We start from the raw sequence: 17358 nt of genomic DNA on the forward strand, positions 1-17358 counted from the left end.
TGTTTATCAATTTTATTGATGTTTTCAAAAAAACAACTTTTGGATTTATTGGTCTATTGTATAATTCTTTTATTTTCATGAGAAGGAGGGAGGGGTGGGGAAAGGAAGAGCAGAGAGAGGGAAGGAGGGACGGGGGGAACCTTGGTGTGTGCCACACCTTTTGGGGGCAAGACACGATTGTAAGAGGGACTTTACTTAACAAATACAATCAGTGTAACCAGGTTTCTTGTACCCTCAATGAAACCCCAACAATAGAAAAATAAATAAATAAATAAATACATGCAAAAAAAAAAAAAAAAAGAGGGCAGCGCCCGTGGCTCAGTTGGTAAGGCACTGGCCCCATATACCGAGGGTGGTGGGTTCAAACCCAGCCCCAGCTGAACTGCAACAAAAAAATAGCCGGGCATTGTGGTGGGCGCCTGTAGTCCCAGCTACTCAGGAGGCTGAGGCAAGAGAATCGCTTAAGCCCAGGAGTTGGAGGTTGATGTGAGCTGTGTGATGCCATGGTACTCTACCGAGGGCCATAAAATGAGACTCTGTCTCTACAAAAAAAAAAAAGAAAAAAGAAAGAAACAGAAGAAAGAGGGTATGTAATGAAGGAGCAAGGATACTGGAAAGTAGGGAGATGAGTCCAAACAGGAAGAATGATAAGCCTTCGACAGAGAGAGAACCAATCACCTCCTTCACTGAGATGAAGAGGAAGGAAGGATAAGATTTCATTGTAATTCATAGATGGTAGGAAAAACCATTAATGGCCACAGCTATGATTTAATAAAAAAAAAAAAAAAAAACAGTTAATGGCCTTCATTTTCCAGTGAAGAACAAGGCATGGTCATTTGCCAAGAGCAAGAGTAAAGGTGATGGAATAGAAAATTTGAGGAGAGTTTAGAATAGTCACTTTATAAACAGTTTGACACATTTTCATCACACTGGTTAATATAGCCTTCATAGCCCCATGATCGCATTAACGTACACAGCTATGATTTAATATTAATAAAAAAGAATAGTCACTTTAGAGAATGAGAGAAAAAGCTGATGATAGCTATGGACAAAGATTTCTGGAGAATGATCCTACAAAGGGGGCTGTGTCCTAGTCTAGAAATTCTAGAGGTCAAGGTGTGTCCTATCAGAAGGCAGCACCCATGTATCAGAAACCTGAATCATTAGGAGAGTGAGTGCTAGTAAGAATTAGTAGAGAACAGGTGGGCGCCTGTAGCTCAACTGGCTAAGGCACCAGCCACATACACCAAAGCTGGTGGGTTCGGAATCCAACCCAGGCCTGCCAAACAACAATGACAACTACAACCAAAAATTAGCCGGGCGTTGTGGCAGGCGCCTGTAATCCCATCTACTTGGAAGGCTGAGGCAAAAGAATCGCTTTAGCCCAGGAGTTGGAGGTTGCTGTGAGCTGTGATGCCACAGGGCTCTACCCAGGGCAACAGCTTGAGGCACTGCCTCAAAAAAAAAAAAAAAAAAAAAATTAGTAGAGAACAAGAGTCATTTGAGAGTCTTTCTCAATTTTCACCAGTAAGGGTTCGGCCGTTCTGGGTTTTTTGTTGTTGTTGTTCTTGTTGTTTGTTTCTTTGTTTTTTTGAGACAGTCTCACTCTGTCCCCCTGGTTAGAGTGCCAAGGCGTCATAGCTCACAGCAACCTCAAATCACAACAGCCTCAAACTCTTGGGTTTCAGCGATCCTCTTGCCTCAGCCTCCAGAGTAGCTGGGACTATAGGCATCTACCATAACAACTCACTAGATTTTATATTTTTGGTAGAGGCAGGGTATTGCTGTTGGTCAGGCTGGTCTCGAACTCTTGAGCTCAAGCAATCCACCCTCCTCAGCCTCCCAGAGTGGTAGGATTATAGGTGTGAGCCACCAGCATCCAGCATGGTCTTTTTTTTTTTTTTTTAAGTTCCATGAGGACAGCTATGCTGAGTCATCACTGTACCCTCAGCACCTAGCACAGGGCTTGACACAAAGTAGGCACTCAACAAATATTGGGTACATGAAATAGAATGATATAAAAACGTCTGAGGCCAATCTCATGATGTAGATACCTTACCAGCACCCATCTCTCTCCAATTTTTCAATTCTGTTCTGTTGAAAACACTAGCCTTCCAAATATTTCAGACATCTAATTACTATAGTATCCTCATCAGTATCTCTCTTTCCAAATACTTCCCTACTATTAAAGTCCTTAGATGCCTAACATTTACAAAAATGGATACAGTTCTCTTTCTTCTTCACCATCCCTAAAATGAAATACTAGCAATGTTCTCTCCAAGTTAAGAGGTACACTTTCAGTACAGAGCTCCTCCTACCCTCTAGCACTAGAAGGGGCTCTATTACTAAAATGTCAGGGACATTGCAGTTATAAGACTATAATGTCCTGGGTTATCTTCAGCCCTTGTTACTTTTTACCCGTGCCACTTGATTGTTTCTCAGGGATGTTTTTTAAGTCCTTAGACGGTACACAAATGATGTTCCCATCTATAGAAAGAAAAAAGAATTAATTAATATAGTTTGACTCTTATTTAAAAGAAAATATCTGGCATTTCAAATTCCCTTCTTCAAAGAGGCATATGTAGATATGTAAAACCAAAGTGCCTAATTCAAACTCATGGCCATTTTTCAGAAAAAACTTAATTGTTTCCTGGTCTAGCCATTAAGCAGCTAATTCTTAATGGAGAAAGTCCTCAATATTTTCTCTCATGCCACAAATGCATAATATGACAATGTCTGCTTTCTGTTCCGATTTTAAAAAGGAAATAAAATGTAATGGGTTTTGTTTTTCTATTACTAAATAATAGAACACTGATGTCATATACTCATTGAATTCAGCACAAAACAGGGAAAAAAGCCAAGTAGCTGCCTTAACGAACTATAGTTTAAGGCATATGGATATTAAACAGTGTGACTAATATAAAATGATGGTTTCAAGTAGATTTATTGAAAATGGGTAAATAGAAAGCTCAGGAATGGAATCTGGGAATGGACACCAGAATTAAGTCTCAAAAATATGCCATTGTGTTCCCACCTAACGGGTACAAAGTACAGGTATATGGCACATTTCCTGGATAAAGGACTCAACTGCAACTCAGACACCTTACAAACAAACACAAAAAATGTAACCTAATCATTTATACCCTCATATTAACCCAAAATTATAAAAAAAAGAAGTATGCCACTGTGATTACCCTCATGAGTATGCACCTCCCCTTCAAAAACTTTTTTTTTAGATATAGTCTCACTTTGTTGCCCTCAGTAGAGCACTATGGCATCATAGCTCACAGCAACCTCAAACTCATGGGCTCAAGCAATCCTCTTGCCTCAGCCTCCTGAGTAGCTGGGACTACAGGCACCCGAAACCAATGCCTGGCTATTTTTTGTTTTTTTTTTTTTTTTTTTTTTTTGAGACAGAGTCTCAAGCTGTCGCCCTGGGTAGAGTACCATGGCATCACAGCTCACAGCAACCCCAAATTCCTGGGCTTAAACAATTCTCTTGCCTCAGCCTCTCAAGCAGCTGGGACTACAGGTGCCTGCCACAATGCCCAGCTATTTCACTGTTGTTGTTGTTGCAGTTGTGAATTGTTGTTTTAGCTGGCCCGGCCTGGGTTTAAACTCACCAGTCTGGGTGTATGTGGCTGGCACCCTACCCACTGAGATACAGGCACCACCTGCCTGGCTATTTTTTTAGAAACAGGGTCTCACTTTTGCTCAGGCTGGTCTTAAACCCCATTTCTAGGGATTCAAGAAATAGAAAAGATGAGACTGCTCCGAGTATGGAAAGTACCATAAAATGATGACGACACTGAGACAGCAGCAGCAACAATACTAACATTTACTAAATGTTTACTAGGTATTAGGTATATGGCTTTTAGAGTAAAAAAGGGTGAGGGTTGTGATTTCTATCACTATGTTACAATGACTACCCATCAAAAAGTATCTACAATGAACCTTGTGATCATGTTCTGCATCGAAGACTTTCAATTCAACCTTCTTAAGGCCACCATTATTTTTCACTCCTACTGATACTATTCTCTGTACCCTTACCTTCCCCTCAGTCTTTGGTCTGTCACAATTTTCGACTCACCTCTCCATGTTCCCAGGTAGTATCCTACAGTCTTTGGATTGCCATCTGGACCTCGGTTCACAGAAAAGGTGGACTAATTTCAGTAGCCACTGATGACAGGCTGGAGAGGGCAGAGGACAGGAGGGGTGACAAAAGGTCAAATGAAATCAAGGACGACAACAATAAAGGGAAAGCAGGAATGTTCTGTGGCTGAGGACAAATGATGCTTGCTTGGCAGGTATAGCATATGTGAAAGTCTGTAACTGTAGCCGGGCGTTGTGGCGGGCGCCTGTAGTCCCAGCTACTCGGGAGGCTGAGGCAAGAGAATCGCTTAAGCCCAGGAGTTGGAGGTTGCTGTGAGCTGTGTGAGGCCACGGCACTCTACCGAGGGCCATAAAGTGAGACTCTGTCTCTACAAAAAAAAAAAAAAAAGAAAGTCTGTAACTGAGAAGAGCAAGACACTCCATAGTAAAAAGGAGTTCCAATCTTGCCATAAAGCAAAAGTCATCTTCTGTCAAGGGCCATGAGAGTAAATATTTCAGGTTTTGCGGGCCATATGGTCCCTGTCACTACTACTCAACTCTGCCATTGTAGTGAGAAAGCAGCCACAGACAACATATAAACAAGTGAACTTGGCTGTGTTCCAATAAAACTTTATTTACAAAATCAGGCCAATCCCTGCCACAAATGAAATTCTGCCTCTCTGAGGCCTCATTGAAAATGTTTCCAAAGTCTGGAATCTAAGGAGGTAAGTGGAGTGGTTGATAACCACTCTGTATCAGATAGACCTGAGTGAAATCTCAGCTCTGGCACTTTCTAGTAGTGTTTCCTGGGTAAATTACTTAATCTCTCTGGGCCTCTATGTCTTCATCTATAAAATGAGACAATGATGCACGATAATCACTTAGCGTAGGGCATAGGACCTAGCAAATGCCCAGTAAACATGGCTGCTATTATTAACCATTAAGGGGACTTAGTAAACAAGGAACAGGGAGGTAGGAACTTACAGAGGATGGAGAAGGCAACAGAGCCTATCAGATTTGGACGCAGCTGTTGTCACATTGACTCCATTGAGCATTTGGATGTAAGACTGTAGTCTTTGTAAAATTTTCTTTTGAGCTTCAAATTTCACCTGCAAAAAGGTATAAGCAATGAAACAAAATACTTCTGTAGTTTCACCTGGCTGTTGCCACTGTGCAGTCCAGGGTAAAGAAAAAAAGAATGGAAAACAAAAAGGACAAAAGGGTGTCCCACAAATTCTTGGCTCATGGTCTCAGCAAATAAGGAACACCCAATGATGCAACAGGAACAGACCTAAACAGGAAGTGAGGAAAGGTCAAGAGCAAACACTATGTAAACTCATCATTTTATCTGACTTTTCAGACTAAACACTCAAGGTATATGTCAGTGTTGTCCAGTAGAACTTTCCATAACAAAAATGTTCTATGTCTACCCTACATTCTTTCAATGTAAATGCAGGCACGAGGTGCATATAAAACTACTTGGCACTTGAAATGGTGGTTACTAGGACTCAGGCACTGAATTTTTAATCTTCTTTAATTTTAATTAACTTACAGAGTCAGATCTGCTAAAATGTGACATAAGTGTCCCTACACCACACTGCACAAAACCACATTAAAAAGATCATAGGGCTCATGGGAAAAATGGGTTTAAGCATATAATATTCCAAAACTTTATCAGTAACACCCACAAAAAAGATAGGAACCTAGCCAGGTGCAGTGGCTCATGCTCGTAATGCTAGCACTCTGGCAGGCCAAGGTGGGTGGATCGCTTGAGTTTATTTAGGTCTCTAAAAAAATAGATGGGCATTGTGGTGGGCACGTATACTTCTAAATACTCCAAAAGCTGAAGCAAGAGAATTGCTTAAACCCAAGAGTTTGAGGTTACTGTGAGCTATGATGCCACAGCACTCTACCAAGGATAACAAAATGAGACTGTCTACAAAAAAAAAAAAAAAAAAAAAGACAGGAACCTGATAAAAACAGTAGCACCATTTTACACATGTCAAATGGTTAAGAAATATGATTACAGGCCGGGCAGGCTCAGCATCCATAGCACATACACCAAGGCTGATAAGTTCAAACCTGGCCTAGGCCAGCTAAACAACAATGACAACTGCAATAAAAAATAACTGGGCATTGTGGTGAGCCTCAGTGCCTGAGTCCCAGCTACTTGGGAGGCTGAGGCAAGAAAATTGCTTAAGCCCAAGAGTTTGAGGTTGTTGTGAGCTATGATGCCCCGGTACTCTACCGAGGGCGACATACTGGAGACTGTCTCAAAAAAAAAGGAAAAGAAACATGATTATAGGCCAGGCGCAGTGGCTCAAACCTGTAATCCTTGCACTCTGGGAGGCCAAGGTGGGTGGATTCAAGATCAGCCTGAGCCAGAGTGAGACCTTGTCTCTAAAAAAATTGCAGGGTGGGCTCTCTGGTCCTCCCGTTTGTCAGACAGCCATTTCTTCTAGTGCAGCACCAGCTGCATCCCCGAGGCACCATGGTGAAAGTGAAGGTCGGAATAAATGGTTTTGGTCGTATTGGGCGCCTGGTCACCAGGGCTGCTTTTAACTCTGGCAAAGTGGATATTGTCGCCATCAATGACGCCTCAACTACATGGTCTACATGTTCCAGTATGATTCCACCCATGGTAAATTCCATGGCACAGTCAAGGCTGAGAACAGGAAGGTTGTCATCAATGGAAATCCCATAACCATCTTCCAGGAGCGAGATCCCACCAAAATCAAATGGGGTGAGGCAGGCGCAGAGTATGTTGTGGAGTCCACTGTTGTCTTCACCACCATGGAGAAGGCTGGGGCTCACCTACAGGGGGGTGCCAAAAGGGTCGTCATCTCTGCCCCTTCTGCTGATGCCCCCATGTTTGTGATGGGTGTGAACCATGAGAAGTACGAAAACAGCCTCTGCATTGTCAGCAATGCCTCCTGCACCACCAACTGCTTAGCCCCCTTGGCTAAGGTCATCCATGACAACTTTGGCATTGTGGAGGGACTCATGACCACAGTCCATGCCATCACTGCCACCCAGAAGACTGTGGATGGCACCTCTGGGAAGTTGTGGCGTGATGGTCGCGGGGCTCTCCAGAACATCATCCCTGCCTCAACTGGTGCAGCCAAGGCTGTGGGCAAGGTCATCCCTGAGCAGAATGGGAAGCTCACTGGCATGGCCTTCTGGGTACCCAATGCCAACGTGTCGGTCGTGGATCTCACCTGCCGTCTAGAGAAGGCTGCCAAATACAACGATATCAAGAAGGTAGTGAATAAGGCATCAGAGGGCCCCCTCAAGGGCATCTTGGGTTACACCGAACACCAGGTCGTCTCCTCTGACTTCAACGGTGACACCCATTCTTCTACCTTTGATGCTGCTGCTGGCATTGCTCTCAACGACCACTTTGTCAAACTCATTGCCTGGTATGATAATGAATTTGGCTACAGCAACAGGGTGGTGGATCTTATGGCCCACATGGCCTCCAAGGAGTAAGAACCGCCAGACCACAAGCCCCAGCCAGAGCACGAGAAGAAGAGAAAGGCCCTTAGCTGCTGGGGTGCCCCTGCCTACTCAGTCCCCCACCTCACTGAGAATCTCCCCTCGACAGTTTCCACACCAGACCCCCTCAAGAACAAGAGGGGCCTAAGGAGCCCCACCTTGTCATGTAACATCAATAAAGTTCCCTGAATTCAAAAAAAAAAAAATTGCAGGGTGTTGTGGCGGGTGCCTGCAGTCCCAGCTACTTGGGAGGCTGAGGAAAGAGAATTGCTTGAGCCCAAGAGTTTGAGGTTGCTGTGAGGTATGATGCCATGGCACTCTGCCAGAGGTGACAAAGTGAGACTCTGTTTAAAAAAAAAAAAAAAAGAAAAGAAACATGATTACGTAGTAAATGAGGATGGCACTTAAACTCTGACAAAGACCTAAAGCAATAGAAGCAGGTGTCAGAGTGACTGCAGTTTGGAGTTATCGTGAAATGGTAAAAAGAGGGTTACGTGGGCTCGGTGCCCATAGCTCAGTGAGTTAGGCACCAGCCACGTACGCTGAGGCTGGTGGTTTCAAACCGAGCCCGGGCTGGCTAAACAACGACAACTAGCAACCAAAAAATAACCAGGCGTTGTGGCGGGCGCCTGTAGTCCCAGCTTCATGGGAGGCTGAGGCAAGAGAATCACTTAAGCCCAAGAGTTTGAGGTTGCTGTGACGCCACAGCATTCTGCCAAGGGCGACATCATGAGACTCTGTCTTAAAAATATATATATATATATTTATTAGCTGGGTGTGGTAGAGTGTGCCTGTAGTCCCAGCTAATTGGGAGGTTGAGACAGGAGGATTGCCTGAGCCTAGGGGTTTGAGGTTGCAATGAACTATAATGACACTAGTGTACTGTAGCCTGAGCAACAGAGCAAGACAAAAACAACAAAAAAACAAACAAACAAACAACAACAACAACAAAAAAAAAAACAGAAAAGTTCCAACACCAGACACAATGGATGGGTGTGGCTCATAACATACTGAGGGAGCCAGTAGATGTTTGAGTTGTATATACATGCATTTGCTTTATGTGTTCTTAGGTAGCTCAGTTCAGCTGAGTACAGTTGCCTTCTTTCATCTAGTATTTTTCATGGATGAAATCACTCCTAAGCAAACGTGAAATTTGCATTATGCTCAAATTTTCTCTAATATGTCAATCCATTGCAACAAATTTCTGTTTTAAAAATAAGCATTATAACAGAATTGACTGTATTCATATTTAAATTGCTACATGTAGCTAGTAGCTACCATGTTGGAAAGTGCAGCTATGCATGAAACAGCAAGAGCACTGCTACTCACACTGAGCTATAAGAACAACAAAAAAAAGCAAAGAAGGAAGGAAATAAGCATTTGGATCTATGAATCTAGAGCGTGAAAGATATAAGTGGCTTAAAGTTCAAGTTTCGGAGTCGTTAGCATATTGAGCTTAAGCTGCTCAGGCATCTGGGTATAACTATCCAGTTAAGCTTCCTACAAATCTAACACCACTCCCCCCACCCTGCTGGAGAGGAGGGGTGAACACTTTAACTAAGCACCTACCTTAAGCTATTCTTCATAGCTCAGCCTCCAGAGTGATGTCACATCAGCCAGCCTTAAATAAAATAATTCAGGCACTTATTAATTGTATAACAACCATGTACTGAGCACCTACTATGCATAAATACTTCCTGTCACCATTTTCTCTGGTGTTTTACTTAACCATCATTCAGAAGACCTAACTCTCACGCTCCTAGGGAGATGGATTCTGGGAGAAGAGTGCTTTCTACTGAACAAAACAGAACAGATGGGCAAACCTAATATAAGAAAAATCCAGATTTATCAGGAGGTAATTAATCATATTACAAAAGGCTTCACTGATGGGTTCCTTTAAATAGCTCACCTCCCTAATGCTTTTAAAATATAATTTGATTTAGAAAATACATTTGTTGCATAAAATGTGGTATATTTGTGTTTCTATGGCTGCAGTGGGGACTATTCATCTCTAATTCATCTAATATTCTGGTTCCCTGGTTTTCAGCATACCTACCCTGGACTTTCAAAGACAAGCTCCCAATTTAATATCATCTGACAAAAACATACTCAAGACAAGAACATTTCCTATAACCCAAAAGCATTTCCAACAATATTCCTCAGATAGCCTCAAGTTTGCCCTGGGTATCCTATCTCAGGGGCCCCTTCAAATACTTGTAATGCCACATTAGTTACAGTAGGAATATGGAGTTTCAGTAGACCCACAAATTCAGACTTCCTAAGGAGAAAGGATATCAGCTGAGGCCTTACCTTTCCTGCCAGAAACCATGTAGTGGTCCAGGATGGCTTGGTTCCTTTTGACTTGTCTGTCCTTTTTGACCCTTCTTAGCTATCACATGGGTGAAATTTCCCTTGCATGTTGTGCTCAAAAAGAGCCATGACCAACATGGTGGTTTTCTGGCACACCAGGAAAGACATTCTGGTTTGGAAAACAAACCCACCATAGGGAGGAAGCATCTCAAGCTGTGCACTGAGACTGTTCTCTTAATGGCTACCATCCAAAGATGCACAGTGTAATTCACCTGCATGAAAGGTAGACATATATTAATTGGGAAATGGAGGCACAATTCCCAAACCCCTTCATTCATTTACAAACCCTTATGGAACTCCAGCACCTAGCACAGTGCTAGTACAGAGTAGACACTAAAAGTAGGTCTACTGAAGAGAACTGAATTACCACATGCAAGGCATTGTCTTAGGTTCCCCATATAAAGAATGAAAAAAAAAAAAAAAAGGCTCAGCGCCTGTGGCTCAAGTGGCTAAGGCACCAGCCACATACACTTGAGCTGGCGGGTTCGAATCCAGCCTGGGCCCGCCAAACAACAATGATGGCTGCAACAAAAAAATAGTCAGGCATGTGGCAGGTGCCTCTAGTCCCAGCTACTTGGGAGGCGGAGGCAGGAGACTCGCTTGAGCCCAGGAGTTGGAGGTTGCTGTGAGCTGTGATGCTACGGCACTCCACCCAGGGCAACAGCTTGAGGCTCTGTCTCAAAAAAAAAAAAAATAGTCTTTGTCCACCAGGAAAGAATTCAACTCTCTGGACATATTTCTGTAACCAGTCTCTTTCCCTATTCCACCCTCCCACCCAGCAGCCAATCAACGAATATTTAGTAAGTGTTTACCATGTACAAGACACCATGCCACACTGGAGAGGTTACAAAGGCTACAATCTAAATGAGGAGATGAACTCCTGACAAAGGAAAGACACTAGTAAATAACATAATTAATATGTTTGATTCCCTATGAGTGCTCAGGAGAGGCAGCAGAGCAGGTAGGCCTAGCAGCGCCAGGCCTTAAAGGATGGCAGCGAGGTAAACTGTAAATGTTTGGAGGACAGTGAGCAGACTGGTCTACCAAAAGCAAGTTCACATTTGAGCCATGTTGCATTTGAAATGGTAGGAAAATATACAAATGAAAATGTCTAACAAGTAAGTTTGGAAGCAGTACAGTAAGTCAAGGGAGAAGTCAGAGCTAGAGATTTGGTTGTTTACAAGTACAAGCTATAAGATAACAAAAGAAATTTGAGTAAAGAAAAGAACAAAAGGCCAATAACTAAACCTGGGGGAAAGGTAGTATTTTCAGAGCAAGAAGAGATGCTACTTTCTTGGGAGATCCAGGAGAGTACAGAGCTATGGAAGCCAAAGCTTTTGACGGTGGAAGGCACTGACACGTCCAGTAAGTCTGAGGCAAAAGAAAGGAGGAAAAGAAGGCAATGGAAAGTGGCAGTCAATAGAAACAAATGAAAGCTTTGAGATTTTAGGCGTGCAGGCCCTAGAGTCAGACAGCCAGACCTGACCCAGATGGTCCTCTGGCCCCACCACTTCCTAGGTAGATGGCCTTTAGCGAGTTAGTCATTCCCTCTGACCTTCCTTTTTTTTCACTTTTAAAGGTAGCTAATTAATACTACCTACCTTATATTGTGGTCCTAAGAGTTAAAGAAAAATTACAAAAAGTACTTAGCAAAACATTAAATAGGGAGGATGTTTGTAAAGCAGTGTCCAGTACCTCGCAAAAGCTCTTTGGTAAGTATTAATAACTATCACAATTATTATATCTATATATTTTTTTAGAGAGAGTCTTACTTTGTTGCCCTCGATAGAGTGCCAGCTCTTGGGCTTAGGCGATTCTCTTGCCTCAGCCTCCTGAGTAGCTGGAATTACAGGCGCCCGCCACAACACTCAGCTATTTTTTTTTGTTGCAGTTTGGCCGGGGCTGGGTTTGAACCCACCACTTTTGGTATATGGGCCCGGTGCCCTACTCACTGAGCCACAGGCGCTGCCCACTATCACAGTGTTTTTAAAGACAGTATGGCTGTACTCAGTGGCCCACATCTGTAATCCCAGCATTTTGGGGCTCCAAGGTAGGAGGATCACTTGAGGTTAGGATTAAGAGACCAGTCTGGGCAACATAGCAAGATCCCATCTCTAAAAAAAAATAGCCTGTACCACTACACTGCCTAGCTACTTGTGAGGCTGAGGCAGGAGGGTCACTTCAACCCAGGAATTTGAGGTTACAGTGAGCTGTGCTTGCGCCACTGCATTCTAGCCTGGGCAACATCTTTTTTTATTTTTTTTGAGACTGAGTCTCACTTTGTCATCCTTGGTAGAGTGCTGTGGCATTATAGCTCACAGCAACCTCAAACTCCTGGGCTTAAGTCAGTGGTTTTCAACCTTCCTAATGCTGCAGCCCTTTAATACAGTTCCTGTGAGTCGCAACCCACAGGTTGAAAAACCCTAGCTTAGGTGATTCTCTTGCCTGCCTCCCAAGTACCTGGGACCACAGGCACCTGCCACAACACCTTTTTTTTTTTTCAATGAAATTCCTTTATTAACCAAATTCCATAAAAAGTCTTGCAAGCTGTGATTCAGTCCTTTCCTGTGCCTAGGGGTCCCCTTCCACACATACTCCCCAGGGCTGTCCCAGAGCAGCCTTTTGCTAGCCATCCTGTGGCAACCACGTTCCAAATATCAAATGTACCTGGAGTCATGTTGCTAGGTCCTGAGCAGCTTAAAATCATTTCCCAAAAGAGGAAAATTATAGCTGAGATGATCAAATCAGTAAATTCTGTGGATTATGTGCGCCTGGAGTTCTGTGTCTCCAAAGCTCAAGCTCACTCCTCCTTTGCTTCTGGCTCTGTTTTTCTGTCTCTCTGTCTCCCCAGCCCCATTTCTCTCCAGATGTTATAGCTGTATCTGGCTATTTTTTTAGAGACGAGGTCTCCCTCTGGCTTAGGATGATCTCCAACCTGTGAGCTCAGGCAATCCACCTGCCTCAGCCTCCCAAGTGCTGGGATTATAGGCGTGAGTCGCCACAGCCAGCCCAACATCTCTCTTTTCTTTCTTTTTCTTTTTTTTGAGAAAGAGTCTCACTCTCTTCTCTCTTGTTCAGGCCAGAGTGCTGTGGAGTCAGCCTAGCTTACAGCAATCTGAAATTCCTGGGTCAAATGATCCTCCTGCCTCAACTCCCCAGTAACTGGGACTGCAGGAGCCTGCCAGGATACATAGCTAATTTTTTGTTTTTAGTAGAAATGGGGTCTTCTTGCTCAGACTGGTCTCTAACTCCTGAGCTCAAAGTATCTTCCTGCCTCAGCCTCCTAGAGTGCTAGGATTACAGGTGTGAGCCACCACACCCAGCCAAGACCTCATCTATTTAAAAAAAATGTTAGTATAGGGCTGGCGCAGTGGCTCATGCCTGTAATCCTAACACTCTCAGAGGCCGAGGTACGTGGATTGCTTGAGCTCATGAGTTCGAGACTAGCCTGAGCAAAAGCAAGACTCCGTCTCTACTAAAAATAGAAAAAAAAAACTGAGGCAAGAGGATTGCTTGAGCCTGAGTTGGAAGTTGCTGTGAGCTATGACACTACAGCACTCTACCCAGGGTAACAGTTTGAGACTCTGTCTCAAAAAAAAAAAGTTAGTATGGAACTGAGAAGGGGGTGAGCAATACTGAAAGAGGAAGGCAGCATGGGGAAGAAACAGTGGGAGTAACTATGACACAAAAGCTGAAAGAATTGAAACAAGTGACTCTGAGAACACAAGTGAAGGGCTTCACTTTGGAAAAAGGAAGGATTCCTCATATTCCAACACAGGACTCTTGTCTTTTTTCTTTTCTTTTTTTAAGAGACAGAGTTTCACTTTGTTGCCCTCAGTAGAGTGCCGGGGCATCACAGCTCACAGCAACCTCCAGCTCTTGGGCTTAGGCAATTCTCTTGCCTCAGCCTCCCGAGTAGCTGGGACTACATGCACCCGCCACAATGCCCGGCTATTTTTGTTGTTGTTGTTCTTGTTGTTGCAGTTTGGCCGGGGCTGGGTTTGAACCCACCACCCTGAGTATATGGGGCTGGCGCCCTACTCATTGAGCCACAGGAGCCGCCCAGGACTTTTGTCTTTTTACCTATTTATCTTACAGTGTAAGCACCTTTTTAAAATACCCAGAACATGTGAAAGGACTTGGCCTAACACCCTGGCCTAACACACTATTGATCTTCCATGAAATTATCTTTTTACCCTTGACCTTTACCTTGGATTATATCTCAATATTAAATCATAGCTTAATTCAGAATGATATACATACATACATGAAGGCTGTCTGGAAAGTATCCAGACATGGAATATGAAAAATAGAGACATATATGGCTGCACACTTTCCAGATAGCCCCTGCATACACACATGTACATATATATACAGGGTAGATATAAAGTTCATGTGTAATTTACTATGTTAAACTATTTTAAATTGCACACGAACTGTATGTCCACCCTGTGTGTGTGTATATATATATTTTATATATATATATATTTTTTTCTTTTTAATAAAGTCAAGGCTAGGCACAGTGGCTTATGCCTGTAATTCCAGCTACTCAGGAGGCTGAGGTGGGAGGATCACTCAAGCCCAGGAGATGGAGACTATAGTCAGCTATGATCACACCACTGCACTCCAGTCTGGGCAATAAAACAAGATGTGATCTCTAAAAAAATTAAAATGAAATCTAATGTATGCAATGGATTTATTAACAAAGATTCCTCCATGGCTCTCTCTAATATTGCTAAATTAGTATGCTATGATCAATGGGTAACCTAGAGGATGCTTACAAGGATATTGTAATATTTAGCCTATATACCATTTTATATGATTACAAAGTACTAAAACAAGCAAGTGTCATAGCATGTAATCATTTGGAGGGGTTTCAAATTTCTAACAATATATTTAAGTTAGCCAAGAGTTCAGGTGTGAACAACAGCATCTACCACCCAACCCCCCAGCAAAAGGCAACAAATTGTCACGGCTAAGAACATAGGCTTTGGAGCCAAGTTCTAATCCCAGCTCTACTTCTCACCAGCTATGTGGCTTTGGGCAAATTACTTAAGCCACTATGAATCTCAGTGTCATATCTCAGTGTATATATATATATATATATATATATATATATGAAGTACTCAGGACTGTGCTTAACACAGCAAGTGCTCAACACTTGTCACTGCCCTACCTTAGGCTCTGATTCAAAGGTATGTCACTTGGCATATTCGTGCCTCAATGTCTCCAATTTGCCAAACTAGCCAAATATAATAATGCATGCAAGTGCTGTGAGGATAAATAGAATTATGTGAAAAAATTGTTGTTTGTTTTTGAGACAGAGTCTCACTCTGTTGCCCAGGCTAGAGTGCCATGGCATCAGCCTAGCTCACACCAACCTCAAACTCCTGGGCTCAAGTGATCCTCCTGCCTTAGCCTCCTGAGTAGCTGGGACCACAAGTACTAGCCTCAATACCTGGCTATTTTTTTCTGTTTTTAGTAGAGAGAGAGGGTCTGGAATTTCTGAGCTCAAGAGATCCTCCTGTCTCAGCCGCCTGAGTGCTACAATTACAGAAATGAGCCTGTTTCTTAGTTCCTTAATGTCAGAAGGGACATTTGTTCACAGAAAATACAATTTTCTCATTATACTTTTTCCTGTTTTAAAAAAATGATTGTTTGTTTGTTTGTTTTTTTGAGACCAGAGTCTCACTTTGTCACCTTTGGTAGAGTGCCATGTAAGCGTCATAGCTCATAGCAACCTCAAACTCTTGGGCTCAAGCATTCCCTTCTTCAGCCCACCACAACACCCAGCTATTTTTAGAGATGGGGTCTCACTCTGGCTCAGGCTGGTCTAGAACCTGTGAGCTCAGGCAATTGCTGTGAAGATAAATAGAATTATGTACTAGTAGAATTGTCCAGCACTTGGACAATTGCTCTATTTGCTCTATTCCGGGAATTCCAGGCAATTCCTGCCTCAGGAAGTGATTGGAAAGGGCCCCAGAGCCCAGAATCGCCTGATATAAAGGTAAAATAAACTCTCCAGGACTTCGATGAATAAATAACCTGCCTCAAGAAGTGCTCAGAGAGGTTCAAATCCAATAGACTATGTGGTAGGTCTGATCTGTGCAGGGCCAAGGATCCCCTTGGAGCAAAATGTTCACCCACTGGACAAGGGTCCTGCTTGCACTCTCTGTTCAGCCTTCCTTTAGTTGGCCAGGCCCCAGGCACTGTTCCTTGCTAAACTAGACAGGCAGAAGGGTTGACTGGCACTTCCTTCCTTCCTTCACTAGACTCCTCCATTCCCTTTTGGACAAGTTCGGCCCACCCTGTCTACTCTAAGGGTTATTAACTAAAGGGAGACGCTAGAACAGACTACCACTGAACTTGGCTAGGCTTCAGGGCCCGGGAAGCAAAAAAGGGGGGGCGGGGCGGAGACAGAGAAGTTAGAACACAGGAAGACGCTGGGCTGGACGCAACCTGGTATAGCCACCTTTGGATCCCGTCGCCACCGCCTCCTGACTTCTCAAATACAGGCCCCGCGGGCAGTTTGGCACAGTAAGCAGTTTTTTGTACTGCAAGGGTGAAATAGGGATTTCCGGGTTACTTACCCCCCACCTTACCTTCCTTCGTAACCAGTAAATCCTCTTACAAACCTAAGGCTAAAAGACCAGCGAACTGACCGGCTCGCTGTGGTCGGGCAGTCGCTTCCTGGTGCGTAGGACGCCTCTACCCCCGCCGCACGCGCAGCCGCCAGGGGCGGGCGCGGCGGGGCGTGGGACTTCTCCTCGCGCTTGTGGGGCACTTGGCAGGGGCAGCTCGACAGCTCTCTGGGATCAGCCCTCTCTACTTTGCCGGGAGGCTCACCTTCTTCAAAAGCGTTCATGCCCCCATTGCCCGCTTTCTTCATTCTTCAAGTTCTCTGTTCCCCGCAACTCGCTCACTGCCTGCTCATTTCTCACTGTCCCTTTGGTGGATCTGGATAAGCCTCACAAATATCATAAAGAATCCAGCCACGGCCAAAAACCGCAAAAAAAAAAAAAAAATTTTTTTTTTTTCATAAAGATACTCTCACTACAATGTTTAACAGTGTTGCCCATCCCAGGGTTGCTTGCAGTTTAACTCTTCCAACCCAAGGAATTGTTTTCTAACACTGGAATTGCAGGCATCAAAAGCATAATGGATTAGAAGATTGGGGGATATGGGGCAGGATGGTTTCCTAAAATGGCATCCTTTCCTAAAAGTCAGCTCTATGCTAGGCTGTAGAGTTCTTCAGGCATTCATTCGCCCTCTGTTTTCTATTGCATCAGAAAAGGATTAGTTAATCATGACAAGGTAAACCTGCTTTCTTCACTGGATCCCATTCAAGGATATTAAATCCTAAATCTCAGAGAAAGAATTTTTTTTTTTCCTATTCAACTA

The 17358-nt window shown here is 43.6% G+C and overlaps 1 protein-coding gene and 1 pseudogene across 2 annotated transcripts in view; one reads left to right on the forward strand and one right to left on the reverse strand.

Moving 5' to 3' along the window:
- Positions 1-16674, reverse strand: part of TRMT2B (tRNA methyltransferase 2 homolog B) — a 42993-nt gene extending 26319 nt beyond the window's left edge. Inside the window, 5 exon segments of the mRNA XM_053579050.1 lie at positions 2410-2487; positions 4091-4190; positions 9157-9208; positions 9898-10169; positions 16548-16674. Of these exon segments, the coding sequence (XP_053435025.1) occupies positions 2410-2487; positions 4091-4190; positions 9157-9208; positions 9898-10145 (478 nt within the window). The 5' untranslated portion in view covers positions 10146-10169; positions 16548-16674.
- On the forward strand, positions 6562-7786 carry LOC128578143 (glyceraldehyde-3-phosphate dehydrogenase-like; annotated as a pseudogene). Its single transcript, XR_008377678.1, has one exon. The product of XR_008377678.1 is annotated as a glyceraldehyde-3-phosphate dehydrogenase-like (transcript).
- Positions 16675-17358: the final 684 nt, after the last annotated feature.

Source organism: Nycticebus coucang, chromosome X, assembly GCF_027406575.1.
Source record: "Nycticebus coucang isolate mNycCou1 chromosome X, mNycCou1.pri, whole genome shotgun sequence".
Lineage (NCBI taxonomy): Eukaryota > Metazoa > Chordata > Mammalia > Primates > Lorisidae > Nycticebus > Nycticebus coucang.